Source organism: Rhamphochromis sp. 'chilingali', assembly GCF_963969265.1.
Source record: "Rhamphochromis sp. 'chilingali' genome assembly, chromosome: 3".
NCBI classification, from domain to species: domain Eukaryota; kingdom Metazoa; phylum Chordata; class Actinopteri; order Cichliformes; family Cichlidae; genus Rhamphochromis; species Rhamphochromis sp. 'chilingali'.
Genome location: NC_137931.1, coordinates 3,373,631 through 3,388,890, shown reverse-complemented (window position 1 = coordinate 3,388,890; position 15,260 = coordinate 3,373,631). Strand labels below are relative to the sequence as shown.

The window sequence follows — 15,260 nt, the reverse complement described above, 5'->3', positions numbered from 1 at the left end:
GCTGTAGAGTGTGTGAGGGATGTGAATGAGGCTGTTGGAGATCTGATGATAGCAGATAAAAACAGGCTGCAGAGACTTTGAGCTTGTGTGGAAACAGACAGAGAAAAGAAAGACATGAATGTCAAAGCTAATAAAGGTGAAGTTAGGAGCTGTGATGATGTTCATGTATCAGAAGCTGATCGGGCTGCTACAGAGACGACCCACACAGCTGCTGTGGTGAGGTTTGTGTTAAAGCAGAGGAACACAGGCCCAAACATGACAGCAAAGCAGGTTTCAGGCTCTGTGAGAGGATTTCAAACAGAAGCTGGAGAAGAGAAAGGACTACAGAAAGAAGGCAGCTGAGACCAGTCCAAGTGTTTCCATGGAGCCCAGTCTAACATTCATTTATACACTAACGTACAGAAGTGAACGGGAAAATGAATCCATAGTTTCAAATGTAGAAATAGTTCTCAGTTCATTTACAGAGTTTAATACAGTTCATGAGGAAATGTTCAAAGCAGCAGCTGAGAAGAAATCTGCTTCACAAAGTTGGATCCAATTCCAATAGTTTGTGATGCACTTTAACGCAGCGTGAGCAGTTCACTGCCTAACCCCACAGAGACTGTCAGTCTGGACTTTTCTTTATTTCTATTGGCTGTCAGTGAGATTTCAGAGCAATCAGAGACTGTGGGTCTGTGTATGAAGTATAATTCATGTGCAGTTGTTGAAGTTGTAGAATGAGAAATAGCAGTTTGGGGTATTTCCTGCTTTCATTGTCCTGCTTGTGCTGATGAAAATGTTTATTGACGTGTGAATTCATTCTTCAACGCTCGATTCTGCCTGAACACCGTGAAAACTTTGCTTTGTGTAACACAATTCAAAGCACTGAAGCATCGACTTATTTCATTATCCAACAATGAAAACAGGAAACACAGACAGCTGGCCTTCAAAGTAAAAGCTGCTCCTTTTGAAACATGTTGGTGGTAAAATGTAAGAAGAGCTGAAGCACATAAATGATCTACGTGCCAAAATATTAAACACAGTTGATATATTTGTGTGAGTGTTGTGATTCAGGTGTAGATGTCATAATGTACATATAGCAGAGTTTCCTCTTCTAGATCAGCTGATCAGAGTCGGGCCAATCAGCTCTGAGCATGCTCAGTCTGAGTTATGGAGCCACATACTATGATTCACCATGGCAACGGCATGAGCAGAGGCTCCGTGTGAATCCAGAGGAGCAGAAACATGAATGATGACAGTAGATGTTTGTGTGAAAGTGCTGGAAGCAAATGAGTGTGTGATGTTCTTTCAGTGTTGCACTTTGTAGACGCTCCCTGAGCACTGGTCTCACAGCCAGCTGCACATAGAGACCAGTGTTGTTAGTCCAGGTCAGAAGATGACTTGTTGGAATGAAAATGAGCTTGTAGTTTGTCTGCTTTAATAATGTGACTGGAAAAAGGTGTTGGACTTCAAATATGTCCATTTCTTTCACACTTCACCTTTAAAAGTGAAGCCATGTGGTTCCTGGAAGGAAAAACACGACTTTTTCAAGTCTTTGTCCTGTTTTTATGAGAAATGTACGACTTTAATGTGAAACATTCAGAGTTTTTTCTCTTGTTGTGTTTGTTTGAAGCTGCTTCCTGTTGGCTTCAGCTGTTTGGAGTTTCCATTTTCTAAACTTCTACATTCTGAACCTTCTTCAGCTCTGAACAGATGATGAAACACTGAATGATTTCAAGCACTTTGTCTAATAAACTTACATCTTTCATTCTTTATACAGATTGAAGAGCTGTGGTTTGTCAGAGATCAGCTGTGATTATCTGGCAGCAGCACTGAAGTCCAACCCCTCGTATCCCACAGAGGTGGACCTGAGTGGAACCTACAGCAACCTGCAGGATTCAGGAGTGAAGCATCTGTGTGGTTTCCTGGAGAGTCCACGATGTCGATTTGAAACTCTGAGGTCAGTCAGCATGTTTTAGTTGTGCTGAGATGAATATGATGTGAAAGTTGTGCTGACACTAAACTGCAGACATCAGGCTGATATTATACTGATCCACACTGAGGATCTTCATGGTAAAGTCTGTTTTCTTCTTCTCTGGTTTAGTCCATTGACTGCAGCAGAACAATGTTCACATTTCAAACAGTGATACTCAACGTATGGCCCGCGGCCCACACGCGGCCTGCCCACCTTTCCTGATTCAGAGAGAGGGGACCCTGATTAACTGTGTAGCTTCTTCCTCACAGTTCTAAGTATCAGACACAACAATGAATAATCCACAGCTGACTGTCTTTAGCAGGTCAAAGGTCACGGCACACAGCACTCTGTGAAACAGTTTGGAGCAGGAATTCTTGCACATTTACAAACTGACACTGCTGCACGGCATGCTGGGTAATGCTAGCTGCTCAGGTATGGGCGTGCTAATGGCTGTGAGGCTCTGTGGCTGCAGAACACCGAAGAAGAGAAAAGAGAGGTGGAGGATGAAGAAAAGAGGCGGAGATGAAGCAGAAGTTTTGCTCCAGAGAGGAGCTGTGTCTGTGTGGGCGGGGCTCAGGCTGCTCCGCCCACACAGTGACAGTGAAGCAGGTGAAGAGTAATAAATGAAGACAGCAGACAGTATTTGATAAGCTGATGTACAAACATGTAGGTCGTGTCCAAATTCATGGGCTGCATCCTCCTGAGGCCGCATTTGTAGACCGATTACGTCACAGCGACACGTCGAAGGCTGTCCAAATTCGTAGACTCCTCCGAATGCAGCCAACAAATGCGTCCTCCTTTTCCCCGAATTTGAAGGATGGGTCGGGTGTGTCCTTCGTGGCCTACCATATCCCAGAATTCATAGCGCGGCCCAGCCAAACTCCAGTTTCCAACAATGGCGGCCGCTACTAAGTTTTAAAATGACTCATACTAATCTTTTTCGGTCACAAAATAAACTTTTAACATATTTTCAGGCGAGAAAGTAGCTGTGTAAACATCAAATATCTGCTCGGTTTATCAAGATACCGCATATTTGCAAAAGTGCTTCGACGTTTTCGGAGACGTCTGCTACCCACCAGCTCGATAGCTCGCCGGGAGCTCGAGGGTCACTGAAGCCGCCGAGAACGGCACAACTCCCGGCACATCATTTTCAGATCACCGCGGACTTTCGCTACTCAGGTTAAACGTGATATATAAGTCACTTAGACAACCTCAAAATGTTATTGTTTGGCTTTTTTCAGTGTTTTGTTTGTTCGTGAGTAAATCGGTTTGGCTGAGATTAAAGTTATTAGATTAGATTAGATAAAATAAAACTTTATTAATCCCCCAGGTGGGTTCCTCCTTGGTCTTTACAGAGCTGACTAAACGTCAAACAGAAAACTGATTAAACAGAAGTATGAGACGGTCGAGAATTTACGCCAGTGTCCTGTTATATTTTAGATAACAAGGAGCAGACGGCTGAGTTTATTAAACTCCACCGAGACAGCGGTGACGCTAATCAGAAGGCTAGACCGTCCAATTTCCCCAGCCGTTTATTTCCAGCCTACCCGACCTTCTGAGGACCCAGCCCACGTAGACCGCAAAGGCCGGGTCCTCGGGAGGATGCAGCCCATGAATTTGGACACGACCGTAGAATGATGGTGGCAGCTACAGAAACAGGTCCATACAGACTGAAGCGTGTCTCAGTCTGAATGTACACTGCTGTTATAAGAGCTGTGGAAACTCAGGTCAAAAGGACGTAACCACACTGCTGACAGTTCCAGGACATTCACAGAGTTACAGCATCATTTGTGACCATAAAGACAGAAAGCTCATCCAAATCCTGGGATTAAAAGTCTGTCCTGGTGGTGTCCAGTCAAACACGTCTCTGTGAAAGCTTCAATCCAACAGGCTCCAAAGTCCTTCTGCTCATTTCCTCGCCGGGTTCTTGATGCTCCTGTACCATCTCTCTGTCATCCTCCTCGCTCCCTCTTTGCACTCACAGTCTTTGTGCATCATTAACACTCACATGTGGAAAACCAAAGTTTTACTGGGCAGAAGATGATCATCATCAGTGACTCTGTCTTTAAAACACTCTTGTTAGAAATGTACGACTTTAATGTGAAACATTCAGAGTTTTTTCTCTTGTTGTGTTTGTTTGAAGCTGCTTCCTGTTGGCTTCAGCTGTTTGGAGTTTCCATTTTCTAAACTTCTACATTCTGAACCTTCTTCAGCTCTGAACAGATGATGAAACACTGAATGATTTCAAGCACTTTGTCTAATAAACTTACATCTTTCATTCTCTATACAGATTGGAGCGCTGTGATTTGTCAGAGATCAGCTGTGATTATCTGGAAGCAGTGCTGAAGCTCAACCCTTCGTATCCCAGAGAGGTGGACCTGAGCTACCACAAGCTGCAGGATTCAGGAGTGAAGCAGCTGTGTGTTCTTCTGGAGAATCCACAACATCAAATTGAAACTCTGAGGTCAGTCTCCACGTTTTAGTTGTGCTGACACTGTCGATCTGTGGAACTAAAACCTTTATACAGGAAGTCTGGTTCAGCTCTTTGTAGACCTTCTAATCTCTGATGCTCTGAGTCTTACTCAGTAGATGATGCAGAGTTGTGAAGCCGATGTGGGTGAGGACACTCGCCCAGCTCTAACTACTTTGACGTCCAGGCGGCTTCCCTGCTTGTCCTGATACAAACAAACCTGAGTAACCTTGCAGGTCAGATCTCATCAGTCACACCTGTTATGGCAGCTCTCCTCTAGATTGTAGTTCTTGTTAACCTGGGATGGTTTTAGAAGCCTGGACCACAGACTGCAAGGGAAGATATTACTGGGAAAGGCCAAAGCAACCTATTAGACCCATTAAACACTAACATAGATGAATACTCAGATTTAAACCTTTATTGTTTCACAAAGGGTTAAAAAGGGAACGTCCACAGTTTAGACTGCAGCAGATTTTATTAAAGCAGTTTGACAGGAGCAAAGCAAAAACACAAAGAATAAGTGTTTCACATATTAATACATATAACATAATAATAAAAGAAAAGCAAAATAATGATACAAAAGAATGAAAAAGTTGTCCAGAGCAGCAGGATGTCTGAGGTCTGCAGAAACACAAAAACACAGCAGCTAAAAATAGTTGTTGAAAGAAAACGAGGTGGGAGCTGCTGATTCCTGAGCTTTGATACTGGATTAGCTTCAGTAGTTATTCCCATCACTGCTGTAGGAGCTACATTTAGTCACAGCTGATTGTCTTTGACCAATCAGAAGACTACTGTTGTAAAAACAAGCAGACAAAGAACCAATGAGAGTGAAGAACAGGATAAAGAGCTCGTGTGATGGAGGCAAAGCAATAATCAGCAGACTGTAGCAGTTTCTATCTGGATGAAAGTAGAAGGAGCTCAGCGGAGCTCAGTCCCATATCTTTGGTTAGAAACAACATCAGTGATTTCCTGCTGCTCGAGATGATTCCAGCAGCTCTCATTACAGCAGCTGATGAGAGAAACAGCTGATGGCTCACAGCTCGTGCACTGTTGGATCTCCAGATGTTCACGTGGCTGAAGTCTGTGAAGAAACTGTGGTCCACGTAGTTCACACGGCCTCAGATTGGACCGAGCTCCCTGGATCACTGCAGCATCCTCAGCTGGTACATGGACGTCTCTGCTCCTCAGTCTTGGAGCCCCTGCAGGTCCGTCCACACCACCAGGGTCTTCTCACTCACCTTTCCTTTGTCCTCGTCCTTCATCGGCCGTGCTGTGTCTTTGTTCCTGCGGTGTTGTTCCCACGATGCAGCGCTGATGTTCCCTCCTTGAATGCACAACAAGTACGGTGCTGGTCTTTCTCGGGTGGAGCAGAGACAGATTGAAGTCTTTCAGGCTTTAGTGCCGACTTCCCTGACAGAGGCTGGACTCCATGGTCTGCACAGGAGGCTTCTACACTGTGTGGAGGTGACTCCTGGACTTGAAGACAGGCTGCAGGTACATGTGTGATGAAGAGGAGCTACAGCAGTGTGATGGAGCTGCAGGTGTGAAGGAGGTCCTGCTGTCCTGTCCCACCCTCATCTTTGCTTCCTCTGTCTTCTCTGGACTTGTCCTCCTGTTTCAGAAACAGCACTGCTTCATGCCGAGGGTGGACGGGAGCGTTGGCTCTGATTCTTTTACCGTCCACCACAAGGAGACACTGATGCTGACCTCCTGATTCATCTGCATGTGTTCTGCTTCACACTGCTCACCTCCACCAAAGACTTCACAAACATCTTCTTTCTTTGAGTCCAGTTTGTCCCACAAACACTTCCAAATCTCCTCCTCTGAGATTCTGCAGCTTCTTGCAGTGTGACTCAGCTGACTTCTGACAGACCACAGACTGGCACAGCATCCACATGTGTCTCCTTTCAAACAGGCTCTTGATGTTTCCTCCCACATCATTCTGGCCTCTCAGTCTCCTTTGTTCTCCAGCTCTGTAGCTCCAGCTGGTGAAGCTTCAGTTTTCCATGTTGGTAACAGTAAACTACAGCCTCTGCTGTCAGCTGGGTAACTAAACAGAGCTGCAGCACGTCTCTGCGGTGGTGCTACATCCAGCCTGCAGACGGCCGTCTACATGTTGTAGTGGTTTACACTCACACGACGTGCGGCGAAGTTGATGGAGTAAAGGTTACAGTGAAAGAAGCTGAGGATGGGCTGTCAATGTGGAGCGATGAGGTGACCACCCTGCAGTCTACAGTAGAGAGTATGAAGGAGGAGCTGTCTGACCTGAAGGATAAATGATGAAGGCAGGAAGCGGAGAGCTAACATCCACATCATAGGGATCCCAGAGGGCCTGGACTCGAGCTCCTCCACGGCCGTATCCGTGCTACTACGTGAAGTGCTGGGTATGGATAAAGACGTTATTGTCAACCGCTCACACAGGAGCCCTATCCTGAGAAAGCCAGCTGGTGACCCGCACGCCGTCATAGCCGAGCGTCACTACTACCAGGATTGTGTGGCTACGCCGTGCCAGGGCCCAAGCCCCGCTTGAGTTTAACGGACAACCTATTGCAATATTACGACTGGGCGATATGACCCAAAGTTCATATCTCGATATTCTTTAGCTGGATGGCGATATACGATATATATCTCGATATTTTTAAAGCCAGAAAGTACGAACAAAAAGAGAGTTCTTAGTCAAAGCTGTGTCCCAAATCTCACACAGGCACATTTATTAACATACAGCGTAGATGTACATGAAACAATTACTCAGGAATAAATGATCAGCATTTATTAAATAATAATGCTCCATAAATAAAAGAAAACAATGTTGTTTTTGTGCATAACAAAAAGCTCACAATCGTGCAGTCAAAATGTAAACAGACGCTGAGCATAATAACAAGCAGCTGCTCTGTTCCCAGGTTCTACTGCGTGACTGACAGCCTGGAGTTTGAAACCCTCTTTGTAACCGTGTCTCTTACAGGTGCCATTTATGGTCCTTATACACACTCAATACAGTAATATTACGTTGAAGCAGAGTACGTATCACTCCGCGAGGCTCCTCGTAGCTGTAATGCTCCAACAATCCATCAAGCGGTGCGGCCTCGTAGCTGAGCAAAGTCGTACCAAAACATCTTTTGAAAGGTTTCTGAGCGCCGTGTAGCACATAAAATCGGTTCGAGGTCAGTAAGCACAACCAGAATTCATCCATAAGCCGCACTGTCGATTTATGAGAAAAATACAGGATTTTAAGTGCAGAAAATATAGTTTATGGTTTTCCTTTGATCTTAGCAAATATCTACGCCTCTAATTGGGACGATCACAGATTTTTCACTAATGTCTTTGCGCGGCTCCCCAATATGTCATCACACAATATCATCTTTGAGGGAGACCTAAACTGCTCATTATCTGCTATGGACCACAGTTCACACAAAAGTACACTTAGTCCAAAGTCAGCATGCGTCATTCAGAGCTTTCTTGATAATTATGGGCTGGCTGATGTATGGAGATTTCATAATCCTGCTTCACATCAATACTCTTTTTTTTTCTAATGTCCATAAAACATATATTTGTATAGAAAAACGTCTCCCTTTAGTTACAGAATGTGATTATAAGACTCTGGTGATTTCTCCTCTTGCTTTTTCAATGTGTATTCCTGATGCCTGCTCCAACTATCAGCCATGGAGATTCAACTCAGTGTTGTTAGCAGATGAAGAGTTTGTCAGTTACAAAAGGTCTCAAAGACATTTTTTTTCTATCAATCAGACCCCAGAGATGTCATCATCAGTCATTTGGGAATCTCTAAAAGCATCTGAGAGGCCAAATAATTTCATTTTGTGCCAAACAAAGTGCAACACTGAAAGAACATCATCCATAAATATTGAGTAATAACTGGACTCTCATACAGCGAGACTCAAATGCCTTTAAACATCAGCTTATCCTGCTGATCCAAGTCCAACACTGAGTTTGTAAAAACATGTTTGTCAATCATTTTGTTTGGTTTCTGAGGAAAATGATTCAATAACTTGCTGCTAATACACAACATTTCATCATATTTCCTCATAACCCTCTTTTGTCTGACCATTTGATCCCATTTGAATTTGCAATAAAGGATCCACAGAGTTTGGTGACAATAATGACAGTAGATGTTTGTGTGAAAGTGCTGGAAGCAAATGAGTGTGTGATGTTCTTTCAGTGTTGCACTTTGTAGACGCTCCCTGAGCACTGGTCTCACAGCCAGCTGCACATAGAGACCAGTGTTGTTAGTCCAGGTCAGAAGATGACTTGTTGGAATGAAAATGAGCTTGTAGTTTGTCTGCTTTAATAATGTGACTGGAAAAAGGTGTTGGACTTCAAATATGTCCATTTCTGTCACACTTCACCTTTAAAAGTGAAGCCATGTGGTTCCTGGAAGGAAAAACACGACTTTTTCAAGTCTTTGTCCTGTTTTTATGAGAAATGTACGACTTTAATGTGAAACATTCAGAGTTTTTTCTCTTGTTGTGTTTGTTTGAAGCTGCTTCCTGTTGGCTTCAGCTGTTTGGAGTTTCCATTTTCTAAACTTCTACATTCTGAACCTTCTTCAGCTCTGAACAGATGATGAAACACTGAATGATTTCAAGCACTTTGTCTAATAAACTTACATCTTTCATTCTTTATACAGATTGAAGGGCTGTGGTTTGTCAGAGATCAGCTGTGATTATCTGGCAGCAGCACTGAAGTCCAACCCCTCCCATCTGAGACAGCTGGACCTGAGTAATGACTCCTTGTCTTTGAATAAGAACAAGCTGCAGGATCCAGGAGTGAAGCATCTGTGTGGTTTCCTGGAGAGTCCAGGATATAAACTTGAAACTCTGAGGTCAGTCAGCATGTTTTAGTTGTGCTGAGATGAATATGATGTGAAAGTTGTGCTGACACTAAACTGCAGACATCAGGCTGATATTATACTGATCCACACTGAGGATCTTCATGGTAAAGTCTGTTTTCTTCTTCTCTGGTTTAGTCCATTGACTGCAGCAGAACAATGTTCACATTTCAAACAGTGATACTCAACGTATGGCCCGCGGCCCACACGCGGCCTGCCCACCTTTCCTGATTCAGAGAGAGGGGACCCTGATTAACTGTGTAGCTTCTTCCTCACAGTTCTAAGTATCAGACACAACAATGAATAATCCACAGCTGACTGTCTTTAGCAGGTCAAAGGTCACGGCACACAGCAGACAGTCAGAAATATTCTAACTCTGATCATTTATCAGTTGTGACACTGTGAGACTTGATCAGAGGTGTGATCATCACAGCAGAGGCCTTTGTGTCAAAGTCACTGAGGATCAAACAGAAACACATGAAGCAGATTTTCCTCTTCTGGCTTTTTATAGCAGATAACCTTCAAAATATTCTGCAGTCGATCAAAAACTGAAGCAAACCATGAAGCAACATGTGAACATGAGCTGATGCTGCTGAAGTGAAGCAAAGTTACAGAGGTTTGATTACAGACACAGCTGAGAGTTTGTAATCTGTCATCATTTTAAAAAGTTTCCATGGAACAGCAGAAATGAGGCTTTACTGTCAGAGGCCGACAGCACTGAACACAACAGCAGACTGGTGGCTAATAAACAGTGAATGATGCAGAAACAGATGTTTGAAGCTGTTCTTGGAGTACACTGAGAGAGAGAGAGCTGTGCAGGCAGGAACAGCCAAAGTCAGAGAGAATTCATGAGCATATTGATCAAACGTGAAGCAGAGTTTGGATCTTCTTTTGCTGCTGCTTCACTCAGTTTTGGTTGGAGACAGATGAAACCTGCAGCTTCAGGATCTGTGAGCTGTCCACTTTCAGCCCCGACGGCGTGTCCGTGTACGTGCCGTCGAGTGAACGATCCACGCTCTGTGTTTCCATCTTTGTGTGTTTAGCTGCTCTCATTTACTGTTTTATCTGTTTGCTGCTTGTTGAAATAGTTTGTGAGCTTTAACCTGAGATTCTGGCAAAATACATTTATATTAAACATCGATTCAGGATTGAATGAATCAACATCGTTTTATTCAAATTAAAACCATTTAAATGGGAACATGAATTTTTTACAGCCGCCTCTAATGCTGGGTAATGTCAGCTGGTCCATGTGCAGCTGGCTGTGAGGCTCAGGGAGCGTCTACAAAGTGCAACACTGAAAGAACATCATCCATAAATATTGAGTAAGAACTGGACTCTCATACAGCGAGACTCAAATGCCTTTAAACATCAGCTTATCCTGCTGATCCAAGTCCAACACTGAGTTTGTAAAAACATGTTTGTCAATCATTTTGTTTGGTTTCTGAGGAAAATGATTCAATAAGTTGCTGCTAATACACAACATTTCATCATATTTCCTCATAACCCTCTTTTGTCTGACCATTTGATCCCATTTGAATTTGCAATAAAGGATCCACAGAGTTTGGTGACAATAATGACAGTAGATGTTTGTGTGAAAGTGCTGGAAGCAAATGAGTGTGTGATGTTCTTTCAGTGTTGCACTTTGTAGACGCTCCCTGAGCACTGGTCTCACAGCCAGCTGCACATAGAGACCAGTGTTGTTAGTCCAGGTCAGAAGATGACTTGTTGGAATGAAAATGAGCTTGTAGTTTGTCTGCTTTAATAATGTGACTGGAAAAAGGTGTTGGACTTCAAATATGTCCATTTCTGTCACACTTCACCTTTAAAAGTGAAGCCATGTGGTTCCTGGAAGGAAAAACACGACTTTTTCAAGTCTTTGTCCTGTTTTTATGAGAAATGTACGACTTTAATGTGAAACATTCAGAGTTTTTTCTCTTGTTGTGTTTGTTTGAAGCTGCTTCCTGTTGGCTTCAGCTGTTTGGAGTTTCCATTTTCTAAACTTCTACATTCTGAACCTTCTTCAGCTCTGAACAGATGATGAAACACTGAATGATTTCAAGCTCTTTGTCTAATAAACTTACATCTTTCATTCTTTATACAGATTGTGGGGCTGTGGTTTGTCAGAGATCAGCTGTGATTATCTGGCAGCAGCACTGAAGTCCAACCCCTCCCATCTCAGAGAGCTGGACCTGAGCTTCAACAACAACCTGAAGGATCCAGGAGTGAAGCATCTGTGTGGTTTCCTGGAGAGTCCAGGATGTAAACTTGAAACTCTGGGGTCAGTCAGCATGTTTTAGTTGTGCTGAGATGAATATGATGTGAAAGTTGTGGTGACACTAAACTGCAGACATCAGGCTGATATTATACTGATCCACACTGAGGATCTTCATGGTAAAGTCTGTTTTCTTCTTCTCTGGTTTAGTCCATTGACTGCAGCAGAACAATGTTCACATTTCAAACCTTCAAAGAAGAAGAAAAATCCTCCACTGGAAAATTCACTGTGAAACTCTCAAACTCTTCATTGCACCTTAAAGTCTGTCTGACACTGAAATCCAAAGCAAAATGTGCGTTTGCTTTACAGACAGCAGTCCAACACAAACATACACACATCATCCAAAACACAGTCCAACATCCAAATCTCCTCCACTGCCAGCATGAATGATGGGAAAGAGAAGGAGGAACACTCTGACATTCAGGGTTAGAATGAGTTTCATCAAGCAGACTGTGAAGATCAAAGCTGCATTAGAAAGCTTACATGAATGAATGAGTGGACAGAAGTGGACAGAGATCATCTGAAGCACTTCAAAGGCTTTAAATCAGCACATTTCTCTTTATTCTTTATCAACTCTGTTAGTTTCTCTCAGTTTTCTGTGGAATGAAGCTAACAGCAGGCTAATACGATGCTGACCAATAGGTTTCTATTAAAGGTTGTAATTTGCATATGAAAAAGTGCTTTGGCTCAGCAGGGATCAGCTTACAGGTAGAATACAGCTGCTGGATGGGATTAGCATGTCATAGCTATCTACCAAACTGCTAACTGGGGGATTTCAGGCCATCTATGGATCATTTTTGCTAACTGTTTATTCAGCTTAGGCTCACAGGGCTGCAGCCTGTGCCCTAGCTGTCATAGGGCAAGAGGCGTGGTCCACCTGCACAGGTGAGCAGTCCATCACAGGGCCAACAGAGAGACAGAGAAGCACTCCCTCACATCCACACCTACAGCCAATGTAGAAGCACCAATGAACCTAAGCAGCATTTCATTGGACTGTGGGGGAACATCCAACCTCCACAGAAAGGCCCAGCTGACCAACAAGCTTCAACCTACAACCTTCCTGCTCTAAGGCACTAGTGCTAACCACTTTTGCCCATTTCAGCCCAAATCCTGCATCTTCCTGTTTCTGACTCCAGGCCAGCTCCACTAACACTTTCTCATCAGACACTGCCACCTAGTGGAGGAAGTCTTAGTTCCATTTGAAGCTTCAGATTACAGTTAGTTCCTTTACAAAGAGGTGGAGGTGGTGGGGCCACAGCACCATCATCACTGAGTGCCATAGGACACTTAACCTTTGTTTCCATATGCTGGGAACTTCCTGTTGTTCCAAGGAGGACTGGAAAATGTGTGAAAATCTCCCAGTCAGTTCCTCACAGCACACTTCAATCATTTCCCTCCCACAGCATCAGGACCAGGGCTTTTTCTCTCTTTGGTCCCACTAAGAGATTTCCACACAAACACCTCATCAGTGGGACTCTCAGAGCTACCAGCCCTTTGCTACAATCACAAAGCTCTTCATTGAAATCAATGATATCAAAGCTGGAATCAAATGAGTCCAAGTCTTCTGCTGATTCAGCATCACATTCATCTTTGCTCCTTGTTCTGCATCCCCACCATGGACTTCATTCCTTTCCAAGCCAGCCTTGAGTGTCCTTTATTCAGCTCATCCTCTGCTTTACTTTTACACCTGATTTTAGCTGCTTTATCTCTCTTTCAACAGGTTTCTGTGCCTCAATCTTTTTCTTCTCTCCCTCATAACAAGACAGCTTCTTCTGCCTGAGAACATGTTGGAGTGATTTACTAATCCAGGGCTGCTTATTGGGGAAAATACTTCCTGTTTCCAAAGTAATCCCCATTTCTCCCAGAAAGAAATGTCAGTAGAAATCGATGATCTAAGTGAGAACATGAGCCTTTCAAAAGTCCCAGTGGGTGCAGTCAAAGCAGTCCCTCAGTCCCAGTATAGAGTCTTTGGTCCAGACTGGAACAACTGTGTGCCCAGTTTGAGCTCTCTTCAATGCTGTGACCTGACAGACCCAGAGGGGCCATCACATCACATTTAGAAGCTCCCCTGATGGAGCCACAACACATGTCCAATACTTAGTCTGTCTTGTTGGACCAACTGGAAGAAATGATTCAAGGACTTAGTCACAGAACAGAGATTCAAATCTCCAAAATCCAACTGGCTGCATCAGGACATATAGTCTGAAACTCTGCACAGTTTCCTGTTTGAAGCTGCTTCCTGTTGGCTTCAGCTGTTTGGAGTTTCCATTTTCTAAACTTCTACATTCTGAACCTTCTTCAGCTCTGAACAGATGATGAAACACTGAATGATTTCAAGCACTTTGTCTAATAAACTTACATCTTTCATTCTTTATACAGATTGACTCTCTGTGGTTTGTCAAAGATCAGCTGTGATTATCTGGCAGCAGCACTGAAGTCCAACCCCTCCCATCTGAGAGAGCTGGACCTGTATGGAAACAAGCTGAAGGATCCAGATGTGAAGCAGCTGTCTGATCTTCAGCAGAGTCCAGACTACAGACTGGAGACTCTGGAGTAAGTAGAGTGATGGAGTGAGTGGGTGGTGCTGTCAGCAGTATTGTACTAAACACAGTCAGTATGAAACAAAGATCCAGTGTTTCCTGTAAAGCTGCAGCTTCTCAGTGAAGCTGTGAGAGGAGAACGGTGACAGGCTTCAGGATTGGACACAAACACTTCCTGTTTCTCACCTTTATGGTCACCATAGTAACGGCTGACACGCTCTGATCAAACACTGTCAACAGCCAATCAGCTCTCTGAACAAAGCAGCACGCAGACCAATGACTGCATTGATTTCCAAGTTTAAAGCAGTGAAGAACACAGTCTGTAGGTGAGGAAGAATTTAGTGAGAGCAGATGTTTGGATGGAATTCCTCCAGTTAACAGCTGGAACCGTCCATCTGGATTGTTGGGCTTGTTGTTGGGGTTCCTACAGAGCTCAGAGTGGACACACCAAGGTTCTTCTAATGAATGAAAGTCCAAACTCAAACTAGGAGGGAAAAACATTTTCAGCAACTTCAATAAAAATCCAAAGATTAGAAAAAGTGAAGCAACAATGAGTCCTAGTACAGTCCCAGCACTGACGTCCCTGCTGCTCTTTATACTGGATGTGCTGCATCACTGACTGACAGCTGATGAAGAGTCTCTGGAAACACTCGTTTATCTCCTCTGCTCTTCCTCCTTCTCTCTGCAGGTGGAGGTGATGATGGTAAACAGGACGGTGTGTGTGCTGAGAGAGGAGCAGCTGTGTCCTGATGATCCAGAGAGGTTGAAGCAGCAGCAGCTTGTGTGTAGAGACGCTCTGACTGGGCCATGTTACTGGGAGGTGGAGAGGAGAGCTTCATCCAGCAGTGACTGACAGAGGAATGAAGTGCAGATGACTGTCAGTGCTGCAGAGTGAACTGCTCTGAGAACAGCTCCACTGTCAGACACAATGTAGAGTCCAGCATCAGCCCTGTGTGTCCCTCTGGATCTGACAGAGGATCATCAGTGTATCTGGACTGCTCTGCTGCTGCTCTGTCCTTCTACAGTCTCTGCACAGTCTCTGTCTCACTCTGGAAAGATTTTACAACTTGTTGTAATTACAGAACGTTAATATAATATTCAAACATGTGATCTTCTCTTTATTTCTGAATCTTTACCAAATAAAGAAAAACCAAACTAACAAACAGAAGCTGTCGTGTCCT

The 15,260-nt window shown here is 43.9% G+C and overlaps 1 protein-coding gene across 1 annotated transcript in view; it reads left to right on the top strand.

Moving 5' to 3' along the window:
- LOC308394299 (uncharacterized protein) overlaps positions 1–15,247 on the top strand; it is a 1,060,216-nt gene extending 1,044,969 nt beyond the window's left edge. Inside the window, exons 43-45 of the mRNA XM_080878552.1 lie at positions 11,369–11,545; positions 13,919–14,092; positions 14,768–15,247. Of these exons, the coding sequence (XP_080734678.1) occupies positions 11,369–11,545; positions 13,919–14,092; positions 14,768–14,777 (361 nt within the window). The 3' untranslated portion in view covers positions 14,778–15,247. The remainder of the gene's footprint in view (positions 1–11,368; positions 11,546–13,918; positions 14,093–14,767) is intronic.
- The last annotated feature ends 13 nt before the right edge of the window (positions 15,248–15,260 follow it).